At 52.6% G+C, this 22,465-nt stretch overlaps 1 protein-coding gene across 2 annotated transcripts in view; it reads right to left on the bottom strand.

Annotated features, from left to right (window-relative positions):
- PNPLA7 (patatin like domain 7, lysophospholipase) overlaps nucleotides 1–22,465 on the bottom strand; it is a 1,876,659-nt gene that overhangs the window by 231,141 nt on the left and 1,623,053 nt on the right. For both annotated transcript variants that reach the window (XM_085610534.1, XM_085610541.1), the window contains exon 30: nucleotides 3,293–3,409. In XM_085610534.1, coding sequence (XP_085466660.1) covers nucleotides 3,293–3,409 — 117 coding nt within the window. The remainder of the gene's footprint in view (nucleotides 1–3,292; nucleotides 3,410–22,465) is intronic.

Below are 22,465 nucleotides of genomic sequence, written 5' to 3'. Positions count from 1 at the left end.
ACATGTAAGGCATAGACAGAATCGAATCTTAGAAAAACATATACAAATAATTTGTGATAAATTGTGGATAAAATAGCCTCTAATAAAAGGAAGACACTCTTGATCCTTGCATCCGTGGTGTGTTTAAAACAGGATGTGATGTCATAACCCTACAGTAGTTTTCATGAAGCAGCGTTATAACTTCTAGTGATGCCTTGGCAGTTTCATAACAGGAACTCTTACAGTGCTATATAGAACACACTGCCGGAACAAAAAGTTCCAACTTCAATTTGACACCTGGGGCTAGATCAGTAAATGAGTATCTATGGGGAACAAGAAATCTAAGGTGCAATGGGCTTGATTCACTGGTAAGATGACGTTTTACAGATGCTGTAATTTATATGGTAAGCCTAGAATTCTGGCCTTGGGCAACCTATTAAGTGTTTAATGCAAATTCTGTCAAGAATATGACGTTGCAAAAAATTAGAAAACAGGTGCAATTTAAAGTACATTTTGGTCAGGGTGTTAATCAAAACAAATTAGAAAGTAGTGATCTTATTATAAGGGTGAAAATTATACATTTTAGAGCACCTTTCTTTGAGGAATTGTTTTGTAGCATTTTAAGCTTTAAGGGAAAATCAGCAGCTTGTGAAAACCTAACTTCTTAATGCATCCCGGCTTCTTAGACTCAATCTCCAGTGAAACTGTAGGGAAAGCCTTAGTCCTCAGAATGGGAAAATAAGACAGTTCGATGCTTTATGCAGTCTGAAAGGCTATTGAGTAGGCCAGATCTGCAGGGTGCAGCCGAAGCTTCTTCAAAGTGTTTACTATAATTCCCAAACATGCCTCATTAAATGGATGTATTAGCTTAAAATCTTGAACTTTCACAACATGAATGTATGTGAAGAGACAACTTTATTTAATAGAAATGCAGAAGCAAATCCAAAATCTCACTCCCTATCAGATTTATTTTAAAAGAAGTATGCTCCTCTTACAGCAGGCCCTCAGCTTTGGAAAGTCACAGTCTAGAGCAGTTGCATCTCTGAATGTTTAGGAGCCAATAAGATGTATGCCTGACTATGATCGCTGTCTTCTCTCAAACAACATGGTCAAGGAAACTCTAATGTACCTGAAGAAAACATTTACTTCTAGGATTTTCAATTTCTCCTGAACTGGAGGAAACAGACTCTTCTTTGGTCATTTTCCTAGGTCTCTTGCAGTTAGCCACGACTATTAGGACTAGTGCTTATATTTTTATTGTGATTATGCAGTCTTTAGAGAGATGATTTGTCATATCAGCTCCTCTGAGGGGAACCATGATTTACATCCTGTGTGAGGTCATGAAACGTTTAGCCTCTCCCTCATGGATTGCTTTGGTATGCTTATGCTTGAGGACAGATAGGTAGCATATAACCCCAGGCATGGCCCCTAAAGATAAACATGATTTGATTAGATTCAAGTTCTTTCACAAACTAATATCAAACGGTAAAACATAACAAGACATACACAAAGTGCTCAGATCAAAGTTCGAGCATCGGGAAGAAGAAGAAGGAAAAGAGAGAAATAACCACAACAGCGGATAGGGAACATCATTTCAGGATTTTTAAGTCATTCAAGTCCAATTTACACTGATTTCGTGGTGTCATCAAAATCTGTGATGACTTCAAATCTTGCCATCTTGTGTTCCAGATTTTGACTAAGCAGTGGCCTCATATATCACAAGGTTTCTTCAGATTGCTCAATAAGCATAAAAGGATTACCTCGTCAATCTCTAACTGTTCTTTGAGTGCGATATACTTGATCTTATTTCCTATGAGCGATTCGTAGTGGGGGCAGTTTATCAGGAAATGGGATAATACTTCTGTGTTGCCACAGAAAACATTTGTCCCAGGCTGTGGGTTTCTTCAGCACGGACATTAGAATAAAGGCATTGTTTCTTGCCATGGCTAATAGTCTTCTGTCTCTGAAGCTGGCCAGGATCTTTAGGTATGGCTGGGGATATTGAAAAATGACAAACAGACCAGAGAGATCAGCTGAACTAAAGTTTGCCAATTCTTTGTTCTAATCTTACAGGTGAAGTATTAGGCAGGTTTTTGCTAAATCCAGTTTTCACCAAGAGGCCAGACTATGGTTGTCAGGTGCCCGGATGAGGTCAGGTGTTTTGCTTCCTTCTCCCAGAACTTTGCATAGATTGATCTGTTCTGCATTTTGAAGTGTTCCTCCCATCGTTGGTCTACTAGCTCGCTCCTGTTTGCTTTCAATCACTTTATGCCGTTTTTGATCATCAATATTTGGAATCTGTCTGCAATTTAATTGAAGCCTATGTCACATTTCAGGGCACGCCTACCAAAAGTGTTCCAGAATTTCCTTCTTTTGGATTCTGATTTTGGCTGTGCTTCTGTCCAGGACTCAGATTTCTAAAACCATACACAATCTGGCTTCCTACAAGAAGGATGTGGACGGACCTATGGCATCTCGAACAAGGCTTAAAACCTGGAGATTTTGGAGGAGGCATGCTCAGGGAAAATTTGACAAAATCGTGGAAAATAATAAAGAGAAAATTGTGCTAGCAATCAATCCAGATCCAGAATCAACAAAGTCTTAAGGACACTGCCTGCAAGGATTTCCTACCTTAACAGCAGAGACCAGATTTCCGTGCATCCTGGTATTCCTTTCCTACCAGCAGTCACAGTATATTCATCTCCACTTCTACACATCTACTTTTGATTTGTTATGTACTGTTATTGCATAAATCAAGGAATTTCCTCTAAAACCAACTTCTTTTCTTTGACTTGTCTCTTCACTTTTAAGTTTGTGAAATTATCATGCTAATGTATGACAAACATTTTAACAGCACACCACATTAAATAATATTGAAACAAACCCTTCGATTGTTCTTTGAGCTTATTGATGGATTATCTGTTTTGTAGACAATCGTTGAATGTGGCATACATTTTCAATGTGCTTTACATTAAAGATCCACTTAAATGTGAATAGGTAGCTTATGCAATGTTAGTTAATGTGTTTAGCATATTTCACTTAGCTGACACTTGTATTTGCATGACAAAGGTCACATAATTCAACATAATCTGTTATTGGATGTAAAATAGAAAGTTGCAAACAGCAACTTCAAAGACTATGTTATATTAAATTTCGACAGAGGGTTAAATTGCAATTAAACTGTAAAATGTATTTTCATGAGAAAATATTCATCTTTACAAAGTTATTTGACAGGGATTGGATTACATGAGCAAAGACTCTTATCAGACAATTTGAAGGAGTTGACAAGGAATTCTGCAGGTTACAAACCTACCTGGAAGATTATTGATGTAACCTCCATCCATCAATAGATGCCCATCTTTCGGATCACACAGTGGTGGCATATACCCAGACAGAGACATACTGGAACGGACATACCTCCAAAGGGAACCTGAGAAAAATAGATGGGTGAAAAAGCACTGATGTTTAAACAGTGAAGCAATTTTTTAATGCAGTTTTTTTTTTGATAATCAAATTTTATTGATTTCAACATTAACAAACAGTTCAACATAATCATATATATGCACATCCATCAGGGAAAGAACCCCCCCCCCACCCCACCCCCCGCATCCCCACCACGGAACCCGACAGGTAATGCGACCACCGGAAACTAGAAGCTGCATTAATTTCCCCCAACTGCGCCCAGCCATTTGCCCCACACTCTTCGGTATTTCTTGGAGCATCCGTGTGCCGTGTATAAAATCTTCTCCTGTGCCGCACACCAGTCCACACCTTTACGCCACTTTCCCAGAGCTGGTGGATCGGGACAAAGCCATGCTGCCGCTATATCGCGCTAGGCAACTATCATTGCTGTGTTAAAAAAGGTCTTGTCGCTCCGGGACCCGTCCAGCCCATCAGTTATCCCCAGTAATGAGTGTCGCGGATCGTGGGGCACTGTCCATCCCAAAACCTCCGTAAGTTCCCCCTCAATGGCCCCCCAGAAAGCTGCCAGCCGGGGACAGGTCCAAACCATGTGAAAAAAATTAGCTGGGGCCTGGCCACACCTAGCGCAGGACGCATCAGAGCGAAGGCTCGCTCGATGAAGGCGTACCGGAGTCAGGTAAGCAATGTGCAAGTAGTATAATTGGATAAGTCTAAGTTTGGCGGAGGCGGTAATGGTCTTAGGCGCCATGAGCGCGTCTCGCCAATCCACCTCGTCCAACGACCCCACCCAATCTACCCACTGTTCTTTCAGTCTGTCCAACGAGGTGGGAGTGTTGTTAATTAAGGTGCGGTATATCCGGAGACACCCCCCCTTCCCAAGTAGCGTCTGGGCCTCCGTGGGGCTGTACTCCGGGAGTCGAGCACCGTCCACGATGTGCACTCAAAGGGCGTGTCTTAACTGCAAGTACTTATAAAACTGGGAGGGGTGCAGGGAATATCGATTGCGCATCTCTTGGAAGGAAAGCATGTGGCCCCTCACCCATACGTCCCCGAACTGTGTCATACTTATGAGGTTCCAGGCTTTAAACCCCCACAGACCACTCACCTCCCGCAGCAAAGCCCCCTGCCAGAGGGGGGTGCATTGGGTCAGTTTGCTGGTCCAGCCGGTGTGGCGCAGCGAAGCCCGCCAAGCCAGGAACACCGAACGTGTCACCTCAGGCAGCTGAAGCGGGACAGGTCCCCCGTACAACATGGCCTGCACCTTAGAAAACCCCAGTTTGCACAGCTCCAGCCGGTAGGCCGAGTCGGACCATCCCCCGTTGAACCAATCGTGGACCACCAGCAAACGTGCGGCTATAAAGTAGAGGTACAAATGCGTCATGGCCATGCCTCCATCAAAGGAAGGGATCCGTGGAAAGAGCCAGGCGCGACCTCCCACCGCCCCATAAGAATTTGGTAACAAGCCTATCCAACACCTTAAACCAGGGTCTGGGAAAACAGAACGGGGTGTTCTGGAGGACATAGAGGAACCTGGGGAGACACCAGCAAACGTGCGGCTATAAAGTAGAGGTACAAATGCGTCATGGCCATGCCACCATCAAAGGAAGGGATCCGTGGAAAGAGCCAGGCGCGACCTCCCACCGCCCCATAAGAATTTGGTAACAAGCCTATCCAACACCTTAAACCAGGGTCTGGGAAAACAGAACGGGGTGTTCTGGAGGACATAGAGGAACCTGGGGAGAATCAGCATTTTAAACAAGGCCACCCGGCCCAGAGGGTTCAGGGGCAGCGCCCTCCATTTATAAAGGTCTGCTTTAGCCCTTTGGACCAGAGGAGTTACATTGAGGGACCAGCCCAGCTCCGGGAGCGTGGTAACCCATATTCCCAGGTACTTAAAGGAGTTGCGTTGGATCGGAATATTAGACTGCCAATCAGAACAGTCCCTTGACAGGTGCAGCGGGACCAATACCGATTTCCCGGGGTTCAGCCGAAGACCCGACGCCTGCCCAAAGGCTCGCAACAACTGGAGGCAACGCGGTCCAGAGGAGGCGGACTCCGCCAGGAAAAGCAGAACATCGTCTGCGTAGAGCGCGATCTTGTCCGTCGCGGTGCCGGGCCACTCCCATCCCCTAACACAGGTGTCAGCCCGCACCAGGACCCCTAAGGGTTCCATGGCCAGGGCAAACAACTGGGGCGATAGGGGGCAGCCCTGCCGCGTGCCCCTCGCTATGGGAAAGGCCTCGGACAGGACGCCATTCACCAGCATCCGTGCCTGCAGCTGTGCATACAGCACACGGACCAGTTCCCGGAACCGGGGCCCAAAGCCCATCTCAGCCAACACATCTTGGAGATACACCCAGTCCACCGAGTCAAAGACTTTTTCGAAATCAATAAGGAGGAAGGCCAAGTAAGGAGTCAGGAGGTGTCGGTGGGCCAAGGTCAGCTGCACCCTCCGAAGGCAGTGCCTGGTTGCGCGAGCGGGCATGAAGCCACACTGATCCGGGTGTACCAACTTAGGCAGATATGGTTTCAGCCGTTGTGCCAAGATGGAGGCGTAGAGTTTGATTTCGGTGTTGAGGAGGGATATGGGGCGGTAGTCCGCGCAACGACGGAGGGGGGTTGGGACTTCGGAAGGACCACGATTGTGGCTATGTCCGTCTCTGGCGGGAAGGAACCTCGCTCAATGGCTTCATGAAAAAGGCCAGCCACGTGGGGTACCAGTATATCCCGATAGGCTGCATAGTATTCTTGGGGAAGACCGTCCGGTCCCGGAGTCTTGCCCGGGGACGTAAGAGAAATGGCTTCTTCGATTTCTTTCGTGGAGATGGGGCGGTCAAGATCCTCCCGAGCTGCCGTCGTTAACTGGGGAAGACGGACGTGACCCCGCCCAAGGAGATCACGGAGCGACGAGTCGGGTGGTTGTGCGGCATACAACCGCCGATAGTAGCTGGCAAACGTGCTTGCCATCGCTGAGGGGGCACTGAAGACCGAACCTCGATCGTCGACCACTTCCGGAATTATCCGACTCGCCCTGGGGAAGGTAGCCAGCCTGTGCAAAATCTCGCCGTTTTTATCCCCCCAACCATAGACTCGCGCCACCGATGACCTCCAGAGCAGCTTGGCCGCATCCAGAGATAGTTGCCTAATCTCGGACTGAAGAAGGGCTAGTTGTCGGCTTTGGGCCATGTCGTCGAGCCGGGAAAGAGACTGCTCCAAGCGAAGCGCCTGCGCTTCCTTTGCGGTGATTTCCCGGTGTTGCTCCTGCCTCTGCTTTTTAAGATGCCCTTTCGCGAACCCCCGAATTGTGGCTTTCCCAGCCTCCCATAGGGTCCCGGGGGAGGATACGGAGCCCTCGTTGGTGAGGAAGTATTGCTTGAGCTCCTTCCCTACCACCTTCCGGAAGTCTTTGTCCTGGAGGAACCACGCATTCATCCTCCACGTTTGACGGGCCGAGGGAGGGGGGGATCCGGTACTGAGGAGTACCGGCGAGTGGTCCGAAATACCCCTGGGTAGGATACAAGCATCCACAACCTCCAAGCAGTCAGTCGCGGGGAGAAAGATCATATCTATGCGTGCCTGCGTGTGATGGGCTGCGGAGGTGTGAGTAAAATGAGCGGCGCGGGGGTGCCACACATGCCAGGCATCGCAGAGGCCAAGGGACTCGGACCAAGACCTCAATTGTTTGGATTGTGCAGTGCGGACCGCAGAAGGGAGGGCCCGATGAGTCTATGGCCGGATTGGAGACTGCATTGAAATCTCTCCCCACCACCATAACGTCCAGGGGAGCGAGGTAAGGAGGGTGGAGGTCTGCATCAGGGTAGAGTTAAGCAGCGAGGGGGGCGAGAATAGGGACATAGGGTTGAGCACGGAGCCGGTCAGAGAGCAGCATACCATCACATATGTACCCTGAGGGTCGTGGATCACCCGGGAGAGAACGAAGGGTAAGTTACGTCGCATGAGGATAGCCACCCCCCGGGAACCCCTGGAGAAGCCGGAGTGCCACACTCTGTCATACCCGTAACGGGCCATAAAGGGACAGTGGTTGCCCAGTAAGTGTGTCTCCTGGAGGAGAAGGATGTTGATGTGGAGGCGCTGTGCGTAACGCAAAACTGCAGTACGCTTCAACTTGTCCAGGAGACCGTTAACATTCCAGGATAGGACGTGTAAGGAGGTCCCGGTCACCGTGCCGGCTATCACGCGGGTGGAATCTGGGGCTAGGCTACGCCAGCTCCCGGAGCAATATGAGCGCGAGCTGGGGCCGGGATGTGTGCGGGTGGGTGTGCGCACCAAGAGCTAGGACTATCTCTACTGAGAGGGCCTGAATCCGTCCGTGGAAGCTGAAACAGTAAGACAAGTAAAAGAACAACAACAAAGGCAGAACCCCTTCCCCAACCAACCCCCAACCCCCACCCCCCACCCTACACTTCAAGAACGGAAGCATCTGTCGACCCCATAATCAACCAAACCAAACTAAAACGCTCGGATCTGTAGCGTGGAGGACCCCTTCAGAAGCACGGATGAATGTGAGCCTCAGCATAGAGCAATAGAAAGAGCAGGCAAGTCCATCAAAGTCCGATGTCCCTCCCCCGGGGGCTGAAGCACCACCCCCCACAGCGAGCCATCGTCCAGACCTAAGGGCAAGGCCGCTAAAGGGTGGGAGTACGAGAGAGGTCTGAGTCCACCAGGGCCCGCGGTGGGGGGGGCCAGTCAAGTCCTCCGTGGAGCGGCGCCTGTTGCGTGGCAGAGAGCCTGATTGACTGGAGGAATCACGGTGATTGGGGGCTGCCCCCCTGGCGGAGCGGCCTGCTGAAGCGCGTAGATGGCGCCCCCTACGGGACCTCGTGCGACGCTGCCAATGGCGCCCTGGTGATCTCGGCACACCGGTGGCGGCCCTGCATGTTCTGAGAAGTCCTCTTGCCGAAGGCGGAGAGGACGCTCTTCCGCCAGCCATGCCCACACCGCCTGAGGAGTATCAAAGAATTGTGTCTTGCCCTGAAAGATGACTCGGAGGCGTGCCGGGAATTGGAGCTGGTATTGCATGCCCAGAGTGCGTAGCTTCTTCTTAACCTCCGTGTAGGAGCGCCGAAGGTCCTGACATTCCCTAGTGTAGTCTAGGAAAACTATAATAACGTGGTTTTGGAACTTAAGGGGACCGTTTGCCCTGGCCGCCTGCAAGATGGCATCACGGTCTTTGAAGTTGAGAATTTTGAGGATGATGGGGCGGGGTGGGGCACCGGGAGGAGGCCTAGGCACCAAGGACCTGTGGGCCCTTTCTACAACAAACCAAGTTGACAAAGCCTCCCCCGGCATCCAGGACCAAAACCATTGTTCCACGAAGGTGGCCGCTTGCCCCGCTTCCACCCCCTCGGGAAACCCCACCAGGCGAAGGTTGTTGCGACGTGCACGGTTCTCAGCGTCCTCGGCGCGCCTGTGGAGCTCCCCGGTACGAGCTCGGGGTTGGGCCACCTGATCCTTCAGTTGGGAGATATCGTCCTCTGTTGTGGAGAGGCGGGATTCGGCCTCTGTCAGTCGGGCGGTGGTGTTGCAAAGGTCCTGTCTGAGGAGGGACACGTCCACCTTAATTTCCCCTATCTTCCCCTCTACGGACGCCTGAGAGGCACTGATAGCCTGAAGGATGGTAGCCTTGTCTGGTGGGGGTTGAGATCCCCCCGCCGCCCCCCCAGGAGGGTCCGACTCTGAAGTAGTAAACCGATCCATTTTGGTCTGTGTGGCTGCCGATGCTGGCCTGGGGCCCTTGTCCCTTCCCATGGCCAGGGACCGGACCCACTGCCACTGCGGCCGCAAGAGACCCAGATAGGATGAGGGATCACTGAGTGGGAGGGGATCCAGAAACCTGCAGGTGTATGGATTGTCCGCAATCCCGGCGGGAACCGCACCCGAAGAGAGCAGGCCGTGGATACCACCAAGGTGGGGGCGCGGCAACCAGGATGTGACAGGGAGTAGCTATGGGGTGGGGGGGCACGCATCAAACCATGCGCCAGCAGCCAATCCCCCCACTCCTACATAAAGCCGCCTGCGACTCCTACGCCACACTCCGCAGCATGCAGCAGACCGTTGCTTGCAAATGGCCTCCTCAGGAGCGGCGTTGGCCGACGAGCCGGACGAATTCTCACCAGGAGCCCTTCCAGCCAAAAGACCGCCACTACCCCGGGCCGCCGGTCTTCTAGCGCCACTCCTCACCGGCACCTCAATCACCGCCGCCGGGTCACAGAGACGGGGGAGCTAGGAGGCCCTATGCAGCGTAGGAGGCAGGAGGATGCGGGGGGGGGGGGGGGCGGGGGCCACAATTCACGTCGCCACCACCATCTTGCTGCCTGCCGGGCCCCCGGCCTGCTGCACCCCGCCAAAAGTGCGTCCACAGCCCCAAGGTCGTTCACCCTGCCCCCACGCCGGCCGATGCACCGGCTGATCGGGATCTCGAAGCACCACTGATAACAGAGATGGGGGGGGCCAAGAGGCCCTATGCAGCCAGAACACGCATGAGGATAGGGGGGGGGGCGGGGGCTGCAAATCACGCTGCCGCCACCATCTTGCAGCCAGCCAGGCCCCCGTCCTGCCTCACCCCGCCAAAACTGCCGCCACCTCTCCAAGGCCGTCCGCCTTTCCCCCGTTGCCCCCGTGCCGGCCGATGCACCGGCCGATCAGGGTCACGAAGCCTCAGGAGCAACGTCCAGATGAGCGGCAGCCCCGCCACTCAGGGCCGCCGATGCAGATCAGGGCCCCCGGGAGGGAGACACCGTCAAGTTCCAGTAAGGAACACAGAGACGCGCTGAGGGTTACCGGATCCGAGGCGGATGACGGAGGGGTCCGGAGCACGCTTAGAGTGCGACCGCCATCTTGACGCCTCAGACCGGAACTTTAATGCAGTTTTTTATAGATAAGTACTTATAGGAGAAGGGGTTTATAATCAGTACAGTACCTATTCAGAAGATAAAAATTTGAAACCAGTAAGTACCATCAAGGAGATGGCTGTTCTGCACCTGTGGAGTCTTTCCCCTAGACCAGACCACATGACTTCAGTACTCCTATCTGAAAAAGTGATTGTTTACCCTAGAAACGCACCTCTGCTGTTCACTTTACAGTTACCTTAGAAACCTCAGTGGCTGTGTAGATCTCACAAACCTGTGATGACATCCGTGATTCCTGGTTACAGCTTCTAAGGGAAGTATGCAGTTTAGCTTCCTGACCAGAAGTTGAGCTGCTGATCTGTTTGAGAATGAGGTATGATGGTACACATCCAGAGGTCGATTGCTGCATGCAACGCAGCAGTCATCCGATTCCTAACATGCTAAGAGACACATCCTCAATCTAATTTGTTTTGTGCATCCAAAAGTATATTGGCTCACCTTCGCATTTGTTAAATGCATTCTATGGCGGCTATCCTAACTTTTAGGCTGCTGGCAGTGATTCAACTAGCTATTGCAGCATGTATGGTAGACTTTGATGTTTTCCCCTTTTGTGTCGCTTCTACTGAAATCCAATGAAAAACACAAACTGTTCTGTGTGTGCAAATAAGGCCAAAAGTTGCGAACTACCTTCAGTCACAATCCCTAATTGTTCAATAAAGAAGCCTTGCATAAGACGTTGAAAACGTATGCATGAGTAATACCCTCACAGCACACTATATTTATACACAGCGACTCCAATAACAGGTAAATGGAATACTTAGACTCCATACTAGACTAAAAGTAACAAAGCTTTCAATGCAGCAAATCAAAGAAATGAGGAACTGTAATTTTGTAAATGGGTGAATTATTTACTGTTTTAATGATTTGGTCACTGAAGTATATATGCCAGTCCAACTAACTGGTTACACATTGACCTGTTAAATCAGGTGGAAGTACTAATGATAACAAGCGTCTTGAAGACAAGCATACTACCTTCCCAAAGTGCCTCTCCGTGACAGACTAATACAGCGTAGTCTAACAGACAAATGGTTCATGCTCAAAATCATCGCTGCTTCCTGCACCGGATCTCCTTAATACATGTGTAAGACACATCTTCTGAAATGTACAGTAGTGGAAGCAGAAAATCATAGGTGGAAGTTTAGTTAGCAGTCCCAAAAGGTCACCGAGCTAGGTTAAAAAGATGCCATTACAAAACCAGCTATTGCCCATAGGGAGTCACCCCTGCCCCATGCACGCGTTACTTCACACACACCAACTACTGCTATACATCAAATGCAACTCCAAACCAGATTTGCGTGCAAAACGTCTCTCATCAGGCTACCTTTCAACAAAGTCGTCAGGTGGAAAGTTTTAAACTCAGCACTGTGCTCAGATGACTACGAAAGAGTAGACATTGACATTTTGAGGTGAATATGGGCTATTCTTCTGAGAGGATCTTGCTTGGGATTCTAGGAAGTGCATTTAGGTTAAAAGGCTTTATTTTCTATTGATACTGCTGATCCTAATCCCTGTAACAAATCTGAGACATCACCCATGGCCACGCACAATGTACCCACTAAACCAACTCTTTTTAGCACACTCATCTAGCTGCAGCTCACAGGAGGAGAAAGAGAAATCGAAATTTGTTTTAAAGAAATTGCTCAGATTACCGAAGGACACAAATGCATCGGAATGTAAAGCAAGCGTTACAATACAAATCAACACAAGATCTGAATTAAAAATTAAGAAAGCATATTTGAACCTAAAGAGTTATATAATTCCGGATCACAAAATATACCTTTAATAAGGATTCAAAATACAAGGACACATTGATTGAAATTAGCATAACAATTGATCAAAAGTTTGAGAAGGTATCATTAGACTACCTTAAAATTCAATGGCAATGCGGGGAGGGGGCTTGGGGGGCAGAGTTGTCATAGGGGGTATGGGGTCTTGGACTGGCTGACCTACCCACTAAGAATGTTGAAGATCAAACTAAGGTGATTATGTTTTTAAATAGGTTGAGAGGGGGCGTGGTTAAGATGGCGGCGTGATAGGACGTGTGTCCTTATCCCTCCGGCGCCGCCAGCCATAAGCGTTGTGTTATCACCCTCCAGGGAGCCCATCCCAGCCTACCGTCTGGAACTGCTGTGCCTGTAGATGCCCTGACGCCGACGGCGAGCTTCTTTTGCTGCCTCTTGGTGATTTTTCACCGTTGTCCTGACTGCCCGGCCCCGGCATAGCTGCGGCCCGGAGGGCCTCTTGCGGGGGCTGACCCGTGCAGCTTTCGCGGTCGGGGCTGCCCGGCGAAGGGAGCTGGTGCCTGGCCCCCTTGGTGAGCGGCCCCGTGAGGAAGGATATGGAGTTTGGTGGCCCCGGCGAGGAGATACGGCGGAGCGCCACAGGGTCGCCGCCGTTTTGTGCGGCCCGTCGGTGGCCCTACAGAACCTGGCGGCTGCATGAGGCGAAGCTGGTGAAGGCGTGCGGCCGCCGCATCTACTGAGTCCGCGATCCTGGGAGTCATCGGGAGATACTGCGGCCTGTTTGAAGAGGCGGCCGATCCCACGGCACATCCGAGGTGAGGAGCGGAGGGCCTGTGGTGCGGTGCCGGCTCTGGCTAAGAGGCTCGGTCCGCGGGGCGGCGGATGGCGCTTTGCTGCTGGGGGGAGGCTTCCGCTTCTGGTCAGTGTCAGGGCTACCTTCTGCTGCAGATCCTCCCCCCCCCCCCCCCCCCCCCGAGTGCTCGACGTGGTGCGCTGCTGCGGTTGCAGACTGGCACAGGGCGGATGGTCGGTGGAGTGTGGGGCCTATCCTGGATGGTGTGGCCTGTGACTCTGGGCTCAGTAATGACAGCCAAACCCCACAGTGGAATATAAAGCCTCTACTTCTGCGCAGTGCCGGCCCCCACGTAATGTCAGCGTATGCGGGGGTCGGCCTTTGTGGGGTCCACACTGAGTCTCCTGCCCCTGATTCGGAGACCTACGCACATCAGAGGTGAGGAACGGAGGGCATGTGGTGCAGTGCCGGGTGAGAGTCTCGGTCCGCAGGGCGGCGGACGGCGCTGTTGCTGATGGGGGGAGGTTTCCGCTTTTGTTAAGTGCCAGGGCTGCTTTCTTCTACGGACACCCCCCCACCCCCCCCCCCGAGTGCTTGGCGTGGTGCGCTGCTGCGGTTGCTGACTGGCACAAAGCGGATGGTGTCGGTGGAGTGTGGGGCCTATATTGGATGGTACGGCCTGTGACTCTGAGCTCCGTAATGGCGTCCAGACCACGCGATGGCATGTAAAGCCTCTGCCTCCATGCAGTGCCGGCCCCCACACAGTGGCAGTGTATGCGGAGGTCGGCCTTTGCGGGGCCCATACCGAGTCTCCTGCCCCTGACTCTGAGTCCTACTGGCAGTGGTCTGCTGCGCGCCGGAGTGGGGTTGGACCTGATACTGGTGTGGTGGTCAGCTTTTACAGCATCGAGACTGGCTTCCCACGTCATTGCACTGCGGACTGGCCTACTAACCCTGAAGGCTCCTGAAGGGCTGATTTATCTGTCAGTGGTTCTGCTCTGGGCACTGTGAGGCAGTGGTGGGTATCTGGGTGCTCCCCTTCTACTGCTCCTTCGACTAAATCTGGAGCCTAGCGCAGGCCTGAAGTGCGCGCATGCGGTTCTTGCCCTCGCTCTGATGACAGTGGGGCCGCTGCCCCTCTTGGGCCCTGGGGATTCAGCCTGGCGATTTGCACCCTCCTGGACTGTGCTTTGATTTTGTGGTAAGAGGGACCTGGTTGGTGGACGGCCTTGCCTACCTCACGGCCGGCTGCTCTGCGCACTCTTGAATCTTGGAGTTGGCTCTGACCCCCGCTCCGACGTGGGAATTGCTTCTGCTCTCTTGCTTGGCTGGGTCTTTGGTTGCCTTGCTCTAAAGGAGTCGGACTACTGTGGGTCTGGAGTGCTATTTCCTTCTGAACCATCTCAGGGGGTGCTTCGTGGCGGATTGAGCCCAGTTTGCTTCACGATGACGTCGGCAAGAGGTCGGAAAGAGTAACCCCTGAAAGATCTCTTGCAGAAAACATCGGGACATCCCGCCTCGCAGACAGACACTAAGATGCCGCCTTCAGAAGATGACGATACGCCTGCGACCAAGACTTTTATGGTCTAATTGTTTTCGGCCTCCAAGAAGATATTCTAGACCTGCGCTCACAGCTTTCATCTGATCTAAAGGAAGTTCGGCGGTATGTCAATGCCATTGGGGAACGGGTGGAGACGCTGGAGGAGCACGACCTGGGGCGAGAGGACGATTTGCATCAGCTTCAACAGGAAATGATCTGCCTCAGGGAACAGAATATGGATCTTCTGGCCCACACGGAGGATTTGGAGAATCGCTCCAGACGTAATAACATCCGAATTCGGGCGGTCCATTGGAAAGGAGAAGGCGATGACCTCCTAGCTTATGTCAGCGGGCTATTTCGTCAAATCCTCGGTGATGATGGGGGTCAGGAAATCCAACTGGACCGAGTCCACAGGGTGGGACTCCCTCGTGGCGCTAAAGCTCCCCCCCTCCGGATATCCTCGTTTGTGTGCATGATTTCCAACTTAAGGAGCGTATCCTCCGCCGGGCGCGGGACCTTCAACCGGTGCAGTTTCAGGGCCATCAGCCAGTGCTCTTCCAGGACTTGGCGGCCTCCACCTTGGTTAAGCGCAGAGAATTCAAGCCCATCACCAGCCATCTCCGAGATCAGGGTATTCCTTACTCCTGGGGTCACCCGTTTCGCCTCATCTTCAAGTATTAAGGCAAACTCCTGCAGATTCGCTCTCTAGAAGTCGCATGTAACATTCTAGGTCTTGACCATTTTCTAGCCTCTACATCTCTTTTCCCTCATTTGTGCGCTGCGGATATTGCCAATCGATCCCTGTCGGATCATGCCCTCATCTCAATCCAGCTGCCGGCGCGCTGCGTGTGTTCTACTCCTCCGGGCTGGCGCCTCCGCGATTCCCTCCTACACTCTGACGCTGTCATTCAACGGATTCGGGACGTTATAAAGCAATACCTTTCTGAGAACGATCAGGGGGACACAACTCTCGAGTCGATATGGGACACCTTGAAGTTAGTAGTGCGGGGGAACTTATCGCGGTGGCGGCTTCGTTCGCGCGACTCCGCAAAAACAAACAAGCTTCGGGGCGCCGAACATATGGAGGGAGTTGGAAACGCGGCGTCGTATGCTGAAACATTTGGATCTGGACAGGGCTGAGCATGCGCTCCTGCAGCTACGGCACAAATTCTACCTCAGTGGGGATAAATGTGGGAGGATGCTCGCACATAGATTATGAGCGCAGGTGCAGGTGTCCGCAATTCCCTTCATAGGTGGTCAGAATGCAGTGAAGCATACCACGGATGCCCTGATTGCCGATACCTTTCGTCAGTTTTACCAACACCTTTATTCGAAACAAAGCACCCCTTGGCATGACCCACGGGAATATTTGGCCTCCTGTAATATCACCCCCTTACTCAAAACGTCGGCTGACTACTTGGACTCCCCTATTCGCCTCGAGGAGGTAATTTCAGCAATAGCGCGGCTCAAATTGGTCAGTCGCCGGGCCCGGATGGCTTTTTAGCCCTGTTTTACAAACAATTTTGTGCGGAGCTGGCTCCCCTTTTAACAAAGCTTTTTAACTCCTTTTTAGATACTAGAGGGGTGACGCCTTCCATGTCTGAGGCGGCCATCTCTTTAATTCTAAAGTCCGGGAAAGACCCAGAAGAGTGTGGGTCATAAAGACCGATTTAGCTCCATAATATTGACGCAAAGTTGTTTGCAGGTGTGTTGGCCTCACGACTTAATCACATCATGGATAACAAAGTGGATCCGGATCAGTCCGGCTTTATGCCGACAAGGCAGGTGGGGGATAATACTAAGAGACTATTACACCTTATTGATTTTATTCACCGATCGCGTACACCGGCCTTTTTGCTTTCGATAGACGCGGAGAAAGCGTTTGATCGGGTTGATTGGGGCTATTTATTCGAGATGCTACGTACATTCGGGTTCGGAGACAATTTCATACGTTGGGTTAGTTGTCTATAGGCCTCCCCCAAGGCGGCGGTGCGGGTCAATGGCTGCAAATCGTCCCTATTCCCTATTGCCTGGTGCACGGGGTAAGGCTGCCCTTTGTCCCCTCTCTTATTTGCGCTCTACATGGAGCCTTTCGCTCAACGCGTTCGTTCCAACCCTGACATTGCGGGCCGGAAATTTGGAGCTGATGTTCATAAGATTAGTATGTACGCTGATGATGTCATCCTCTCACTCATGCAACCCCGAACAACGCTGCGGTATTTGACTATGGAGCTTCCTGCCTTTGGAAAGGTGGCGGGATTCAAGGTCAACTTCACAAAATCGCAAATCCTTAACATTTCTATCCCGGATACTGAGATACAGGATCTCCAACAAGATTTTGAGTTCCAGTGGGTGTTCACAGCTATTACCTACCTGGACATTCGGCTGACCTCTTCCATTGCTAGGACGGGCACTCTTAATTACTCTCTGTTGCTGGAGAAAACGGCCAAGGCGTTGGCGGCCTGGTCGCGTCTCACGCTAGCGTGGTATGGCAGGATGGCGGCAGTAAAGATGACGGTGCTACTGCGTATCCTCTACGTCTTCCAAATGCTTTCTTTGAGTCCGCCGCCAGGTGCACTTCGCAAATTACAAGGCCTTCTTAATAAGTTCTTATGGGATAATAAGAAACCGCGGCTCGCATTTACGCATGTTACCTCCTCGAAAGCGCAGGGAGGGCTTGGCTTCCCGGTAGTGAGCGCCTATTATCAGGCGACATGTCTCCGTTTCACCACGGAATGGAACAGGCCTCTTTCAAGTAATCACTGGAATTTTATGGATCAAACGGTGGCCGGTCTGAATATATGGCGGGAATTGTGGCTTCTGCGGAGGCATAGAGCATGGGGGTTATACGCCTCTCCGGTTACCTCCCCGACTCTCAAAGTTTGGGATCGATTAGCAGGCCCGAGAGGATGGACTACTTTCCCTTCCCCTCTGTCCCCCATAGTAGACAACCCCGACTTTCAGCCAGGATGCGCATCCCAGACCTTCCAACGTTGGCGGGAGGAGGGGTGCAAAAGGGTGGGTGCCCTGTTTGATCCGGGGATGTGATTCCCTTTCCTCAGCTGCGTAGGGATTATGATTTGCCTGAGTCCGATGCCTTCCATTATTTACAGGTCGTACACTGGGTTACGCGGGCGGAGAATTTCCCTCTAATGTCTCGCCCCTGGCGGCCTTTGAAAAATGGCTTGGGTGTAAAAAGAACGATAGTAAGCTCATCTCTGAACTTTACGCCATGATCACGGCACAAGCCAAGAGGCACAGCACAAAAGCGCAGGTCCGATGGGAAACTGACTTAGGGAGGCCCTTGTCGCACAAAGAGTGGGAACACATTTTTTACAGGGCGCACCATACTGCTTCTAACACGGCAGGGGCGGAATCTGCCTATAAGATGGTTACTCACTGGTATTATACTCCAGTGCGCATTAAGAGTTGGGATGGCTCCAAGTCAGACCTCTGCTGGCGGGGTGTGGTCTTGTTGGCACTCTGGTGCATTTACTTTGGCGCTGCCCCAAACTGGTGCGCTATTGGACAGCAGTAATTGATGACATTGATGCAGCATTTCAGATTACTTTGCCATGTACTCCCGAGTCTACCTTGTTAGGTCTCCCCCACCCTAAGTTTTTTCCGTTTAAATCACTAAAGGGTAAGCAAATCACCATGGCATTGCTGGCAGCGCGACAGATGCTCCTAGCACATTGGGGTTCGCTGACGATTTCGGACTCTCGAGATTGGATTCAGAAACTTTGGCAACTGTTGGCAATGGAGCGGTTATCGCTGAGTGTGGATGGGAAAGGCAAGGACTTTGCAAAACTGTGGGCTCCTTTCTTGCAGATACTTACCAAAGATATGAGAGAAGTCACGTGCCCGAAATATCTGATAATTCTGCGTCTTATACCTTTAGAACCGCCTGGGGCATCCACGAGCTGAATCACTGGTTAATTACCCGTTGATTGGTGACAAGAATGTATGACTTTACCAGATTTGAACTGATTCGGAGGGAGGGAGGAGGGTTTGTTTTTTTATGTTCATTTTTTTTTTATAAAAGTGGCACTTTTGCTTGGCACCTTCTTGACTTACTACGGCTTGAACTTATCGCGAAGTCGTCCTCAGGGATATAGGCCTAAACGCTGCCTCCTTTCAGTAGTTTCGCTCTGCCTGCAATATGATGTAGGCAGCTATGCTGTGTATTTGTTTCCTTGCAGCCACGTAATGAAAATGATTGATTCTAAATAGGTTGAGCGAAGAAGTGATAACAAAGACAACCACTTACTCAAATTAGTTACCTCTCTAATGACTTTTCAAGTGTGAATTAAAAAAACAAGTACATTTATAAGTATGGAGCACTCTCAAAACCTGCTCGGGGACCACAGGGCACACAGGTGCTACTGTGCCCCAAATGTGGTGGTTACGATTGTTTGCTACTAGTGTCCTGCGGTCTGTCCTACAATGGATTTGAAAACTGGACAACGGACAACACTTTGTACACTTAACGTACGAGTTACTCACCTTCGGTAACGATGTATCTGGTAGAGACGATTCTAGCCGCAGATTCCTTCACGTAGAATTATCCCCGGACAGGAGACTGGACCCGGAAACCTTTTGCCACAGCATCCCTGCGGGCCGGGGGCGGGGCGACATCACGCGACTCCGCCCAGGCGGCGTCCGCATACGTGACGTCAGCGAGGTCACATAAGACCCGCCCCGGCACGCCTACGTCAGTTTTCTTCGGAGAACTTTTCCGCACCACAACGCGGAATCACCAGATAAACTGTGGAAGCATGGGAACAGTGTGCGAAGAGCAGAAAAACTGGAAATAAACGGTGACTAACAACACCACCAGAGTAGTGCCAACACGGCAGGACCCAAGGGCAGGGAAGAAGAAAGAAGAACAAGCAGACACCTGCGCAGTCACCCTGCCAGCACATAGACAACCTCCCACCCCTGTGCCCCGGAGGCAAGAACATGTGTAAAAGTCATGGCGCACGTAGGAACCCCCCCCCCCCCCACCTCCCCTTCCCCCCATCCTGAGCAAGGAATGGGACCAGTCCCAAGACACACAGGGACAACAAACGTCCAAGCCACCCCAACCTAGAGGGCAACCATCCACAAGGACAAGGGCAAGACATGGCCAGATGACCCTTAATCAGAGGATAGCAATGGAAGGAAGGGAGGGAGGGGAGGGAGGACAGGGATAGAAAGCAATCCCCCCCAAACCTGGAGTAGCCAGAGCAGCAGGGTACCGGAGCACCGGAACCCCATCCTCCAAAGGACCAAGGAGGAAGGAACCGCCCCAGATGGAGCCACCCGTCAAGAACAATGAAGGCACTCACAGGCGACACAGTCCCCCACCGGGAGGTGAGTACTGAAGACCCACCCAAAGGTCCTCGCAGAATAGGGGAGGAAGGGCGGGCCGTGAAGGAATCTGCGGCTAGAATTGTCTGTACCAGATACATCGTTACTGAAGGTAAGTAACTCGTACATCTGATAGAGACTACTAGCCGCAGATTCCTACACGTAGAATAGATACCCTAGCAATAACCCCTGGGAAGGAGGGTCTGCGAAAGGACCCCACCAGCCAATGCAGAACAGGGGGCCCCACAGGGGACCAGATCTGTGGACCAGGTAGAACCCCACCCCTGCCAGGCCAAGGGAACCCCCATAAGCAGGACCCCACCAACCCCAAGGGGATGTAGGAGGGAAAGAAGGCTGAAGAGGCTTGTACACTTACAGCAGAGGAACCAAGGGCAAGGACTGAGAGGCCGAAGCACCCCACTCCCCCACAAGGCAACACAGCTTCCGCCCAATGCCAAGATACGAAAGCGGAAGAAAAAAGAAGAAGAAGCCTAGAGGACACCAGGGGAAAGAAGGCGAACCTACTCCGGATGGAGAGCAGCCTGCCAGCCAGATCATCACTGGCAGTCAAGCCAGAAGCAAGAAGAACAGCCCGAGGCCCCAGGAAGGCCGAGTAGGCGACGCCCGGTAAGGGAGACACAGGACCATCCCAGACCGCAGGACAGGAGCAGGGAGAGGAGGAGATGCCCAGGCAACCACTACGAGTGGCCGCGCACATGACCACAGGAAGCAAAAGCAACCTACTTAAACGCCATGGAGAACAGGCACCCGAAGGCGGCCAGAACCATCTAGCAGAGCGCAAGCCATATGACAGCTACCACTACCCCACATAGGGTACGTTAAGTCCCAAGATATGGGAACCCTCTTTGGAAGAACTAAGGCAACAGAGGAAAAAACAAAAGAGCCATGGGGAAAAAAACACCCCCGCTGAAGGCTTGACAAGCAGCCCAAGCAAAGCAGAAGGCCCAATCTCAGGGCCAAGTCTGCGCAACAACTCCTGCGGAACCACACACAATCAACACAAGGGCCGTCCAGCAGCCAACAACGCCAAAGTCCCAAGGAAGGACGTAAACGGCCAGAAAACACACTGCACAGCCAGAACAGCCAGCTTAAGAAGGCCCAGAATCAACCCAACTCAGAAGTCACTGAGGAGGGGACGGAGGAGGAGGATAAGGTGGAGGAGGAGGACGGTGCCCTGCCAAGAGCCTTTGGATGGCTGTGTCGGCCGGGGCATGGAACAACAGGCTGTCCTTCAACGCCGGTGAAAAAGACACCACACGGCGACCAGTCCCCGGGGAGGACAACACCAATATGCAGCCTGCCTCCGGAGAAGGAGCGTCCGAAGACGAATCCGCGGTACGACCCCTGCGCGGAGCCGTAGAATCCGCTGCTTGAGGTAGGACGTCGGCACCAGCCGGCGTCACCGGACAAGGAACCTCCATGTCACCCCGCACCGGGGACCAGAGCGGAGACTGGAGTAGAGCTGGAGCCGCACCGGCCCCGGGGCGGCGCGGGAGTGACGCCGACCCGACCCGCTCCGAGGTAGCTACCTGCATGGGGGAGCAAGACGGGCCTGGGGAGTGGCACGAAGTCCTCCGCCAGCCGCGGTCCAGAATGAAGCGAAGATCGCTTGGCAACCCATGTGGCGGTGTCAGGAACGATTCAACCTCTGACGAGGCAGCCGCCTGTGGGGAGGGACGAGAGGGGCCCGGAGAGGGATGAGGAGTCTTCCCTCGGCCTCGACCCGGAGCGGTACGAGGAGAGTCCACTGACCACTGTGGCTCCGCACGGTCCAGCTGCTGCCGGCGCCGTGGCGGCGTCACCTCGGCCTTAGACAGGACCACCGTGTCAAAGGACCGAGAGGGGCTCGGGGATGCGACCCGAGCCCCGACGACCTCCCGCGACACCACAGGGACCCCCGCGGGAGTTTGCGGCGAGGCAGAGATGCCGTGGCCTGAAGGAGGTGCCCCAGAGGAGCAGCACCCCAACAGCACCACTTCCTCCAAGCTTGGATCCGAAACAGTTGGCGCCGGGGCCGGAGCCACCGGCGGCGCCGCAGAGGGCCCTGCGCAGAGCGAGGGATCCGCCGATGACCCAGGAGGGGAAGGAGGAGGAGACGCCAGCGAGGCCTGCAAAGCCGCCGCGTATGTCTCCATCTGGACTCTCGACGCCCCAACACCAGGAAACGGTGGATAGGACGACAAGCGGAGAAGGGCGAGGACGGCGGCCACGGCCGTATCTGAAGCCGTCAACCGAAGCAGACCGAGGGGAGGACGTCGACCTGGAGAGACACGCTGAGAGAAGTTTCATCCGGCGCTCCCGCCGCAACTTCGGCTTCAACTGTTGGCACGCCGTACAATCTGTGGTGCCGTGATCCTCCCCCAAACACCACATAGAAATGAGGTGAGGGTCCGTCGCCGACATAAGATGCCCACAAGACGTGCAAGTCTTAAAGCCCGAAGGTATTCGCACACTGTTCGTTCCAAAAGGAAATGGAAGAAAAAGGGGCCCTAACAGGACAGTAGCAAGGATCGGATTCGCGTTGCACGCGGAAAAGGAAGAAAACTGACGTAGGCGCGCCGGGGAAGGTCTTATGTGACCTCGCTGATGTCACGTACGCGGACGACGCCTGGGCGGAGTTGCGTGATGTCGCCCCGCCCCCGGCACGCAGGGATGCTGTGGCAAAAGGTTTCCAGATCCAGTCTCA

This window comes from Triturus cristatus, chromosome 1_2 (assembly GCF_964204655.1).
Source record: "Triturus cristatus chromosome 1_2, aTriCri1.1, whole genome shotgun sequence".
Classification (NCBI taxonomy): Eukaryota; Metazoa; Chordata; class Amphibia; order Caudata; family Salamandridae; genus Triturus; species Triturus cristatus.
The sequence above is the reverse complement of the archived record's forward strand: the minus strand, read 5'-3'. Positions and strand labels throughout refer to the sequence as shown.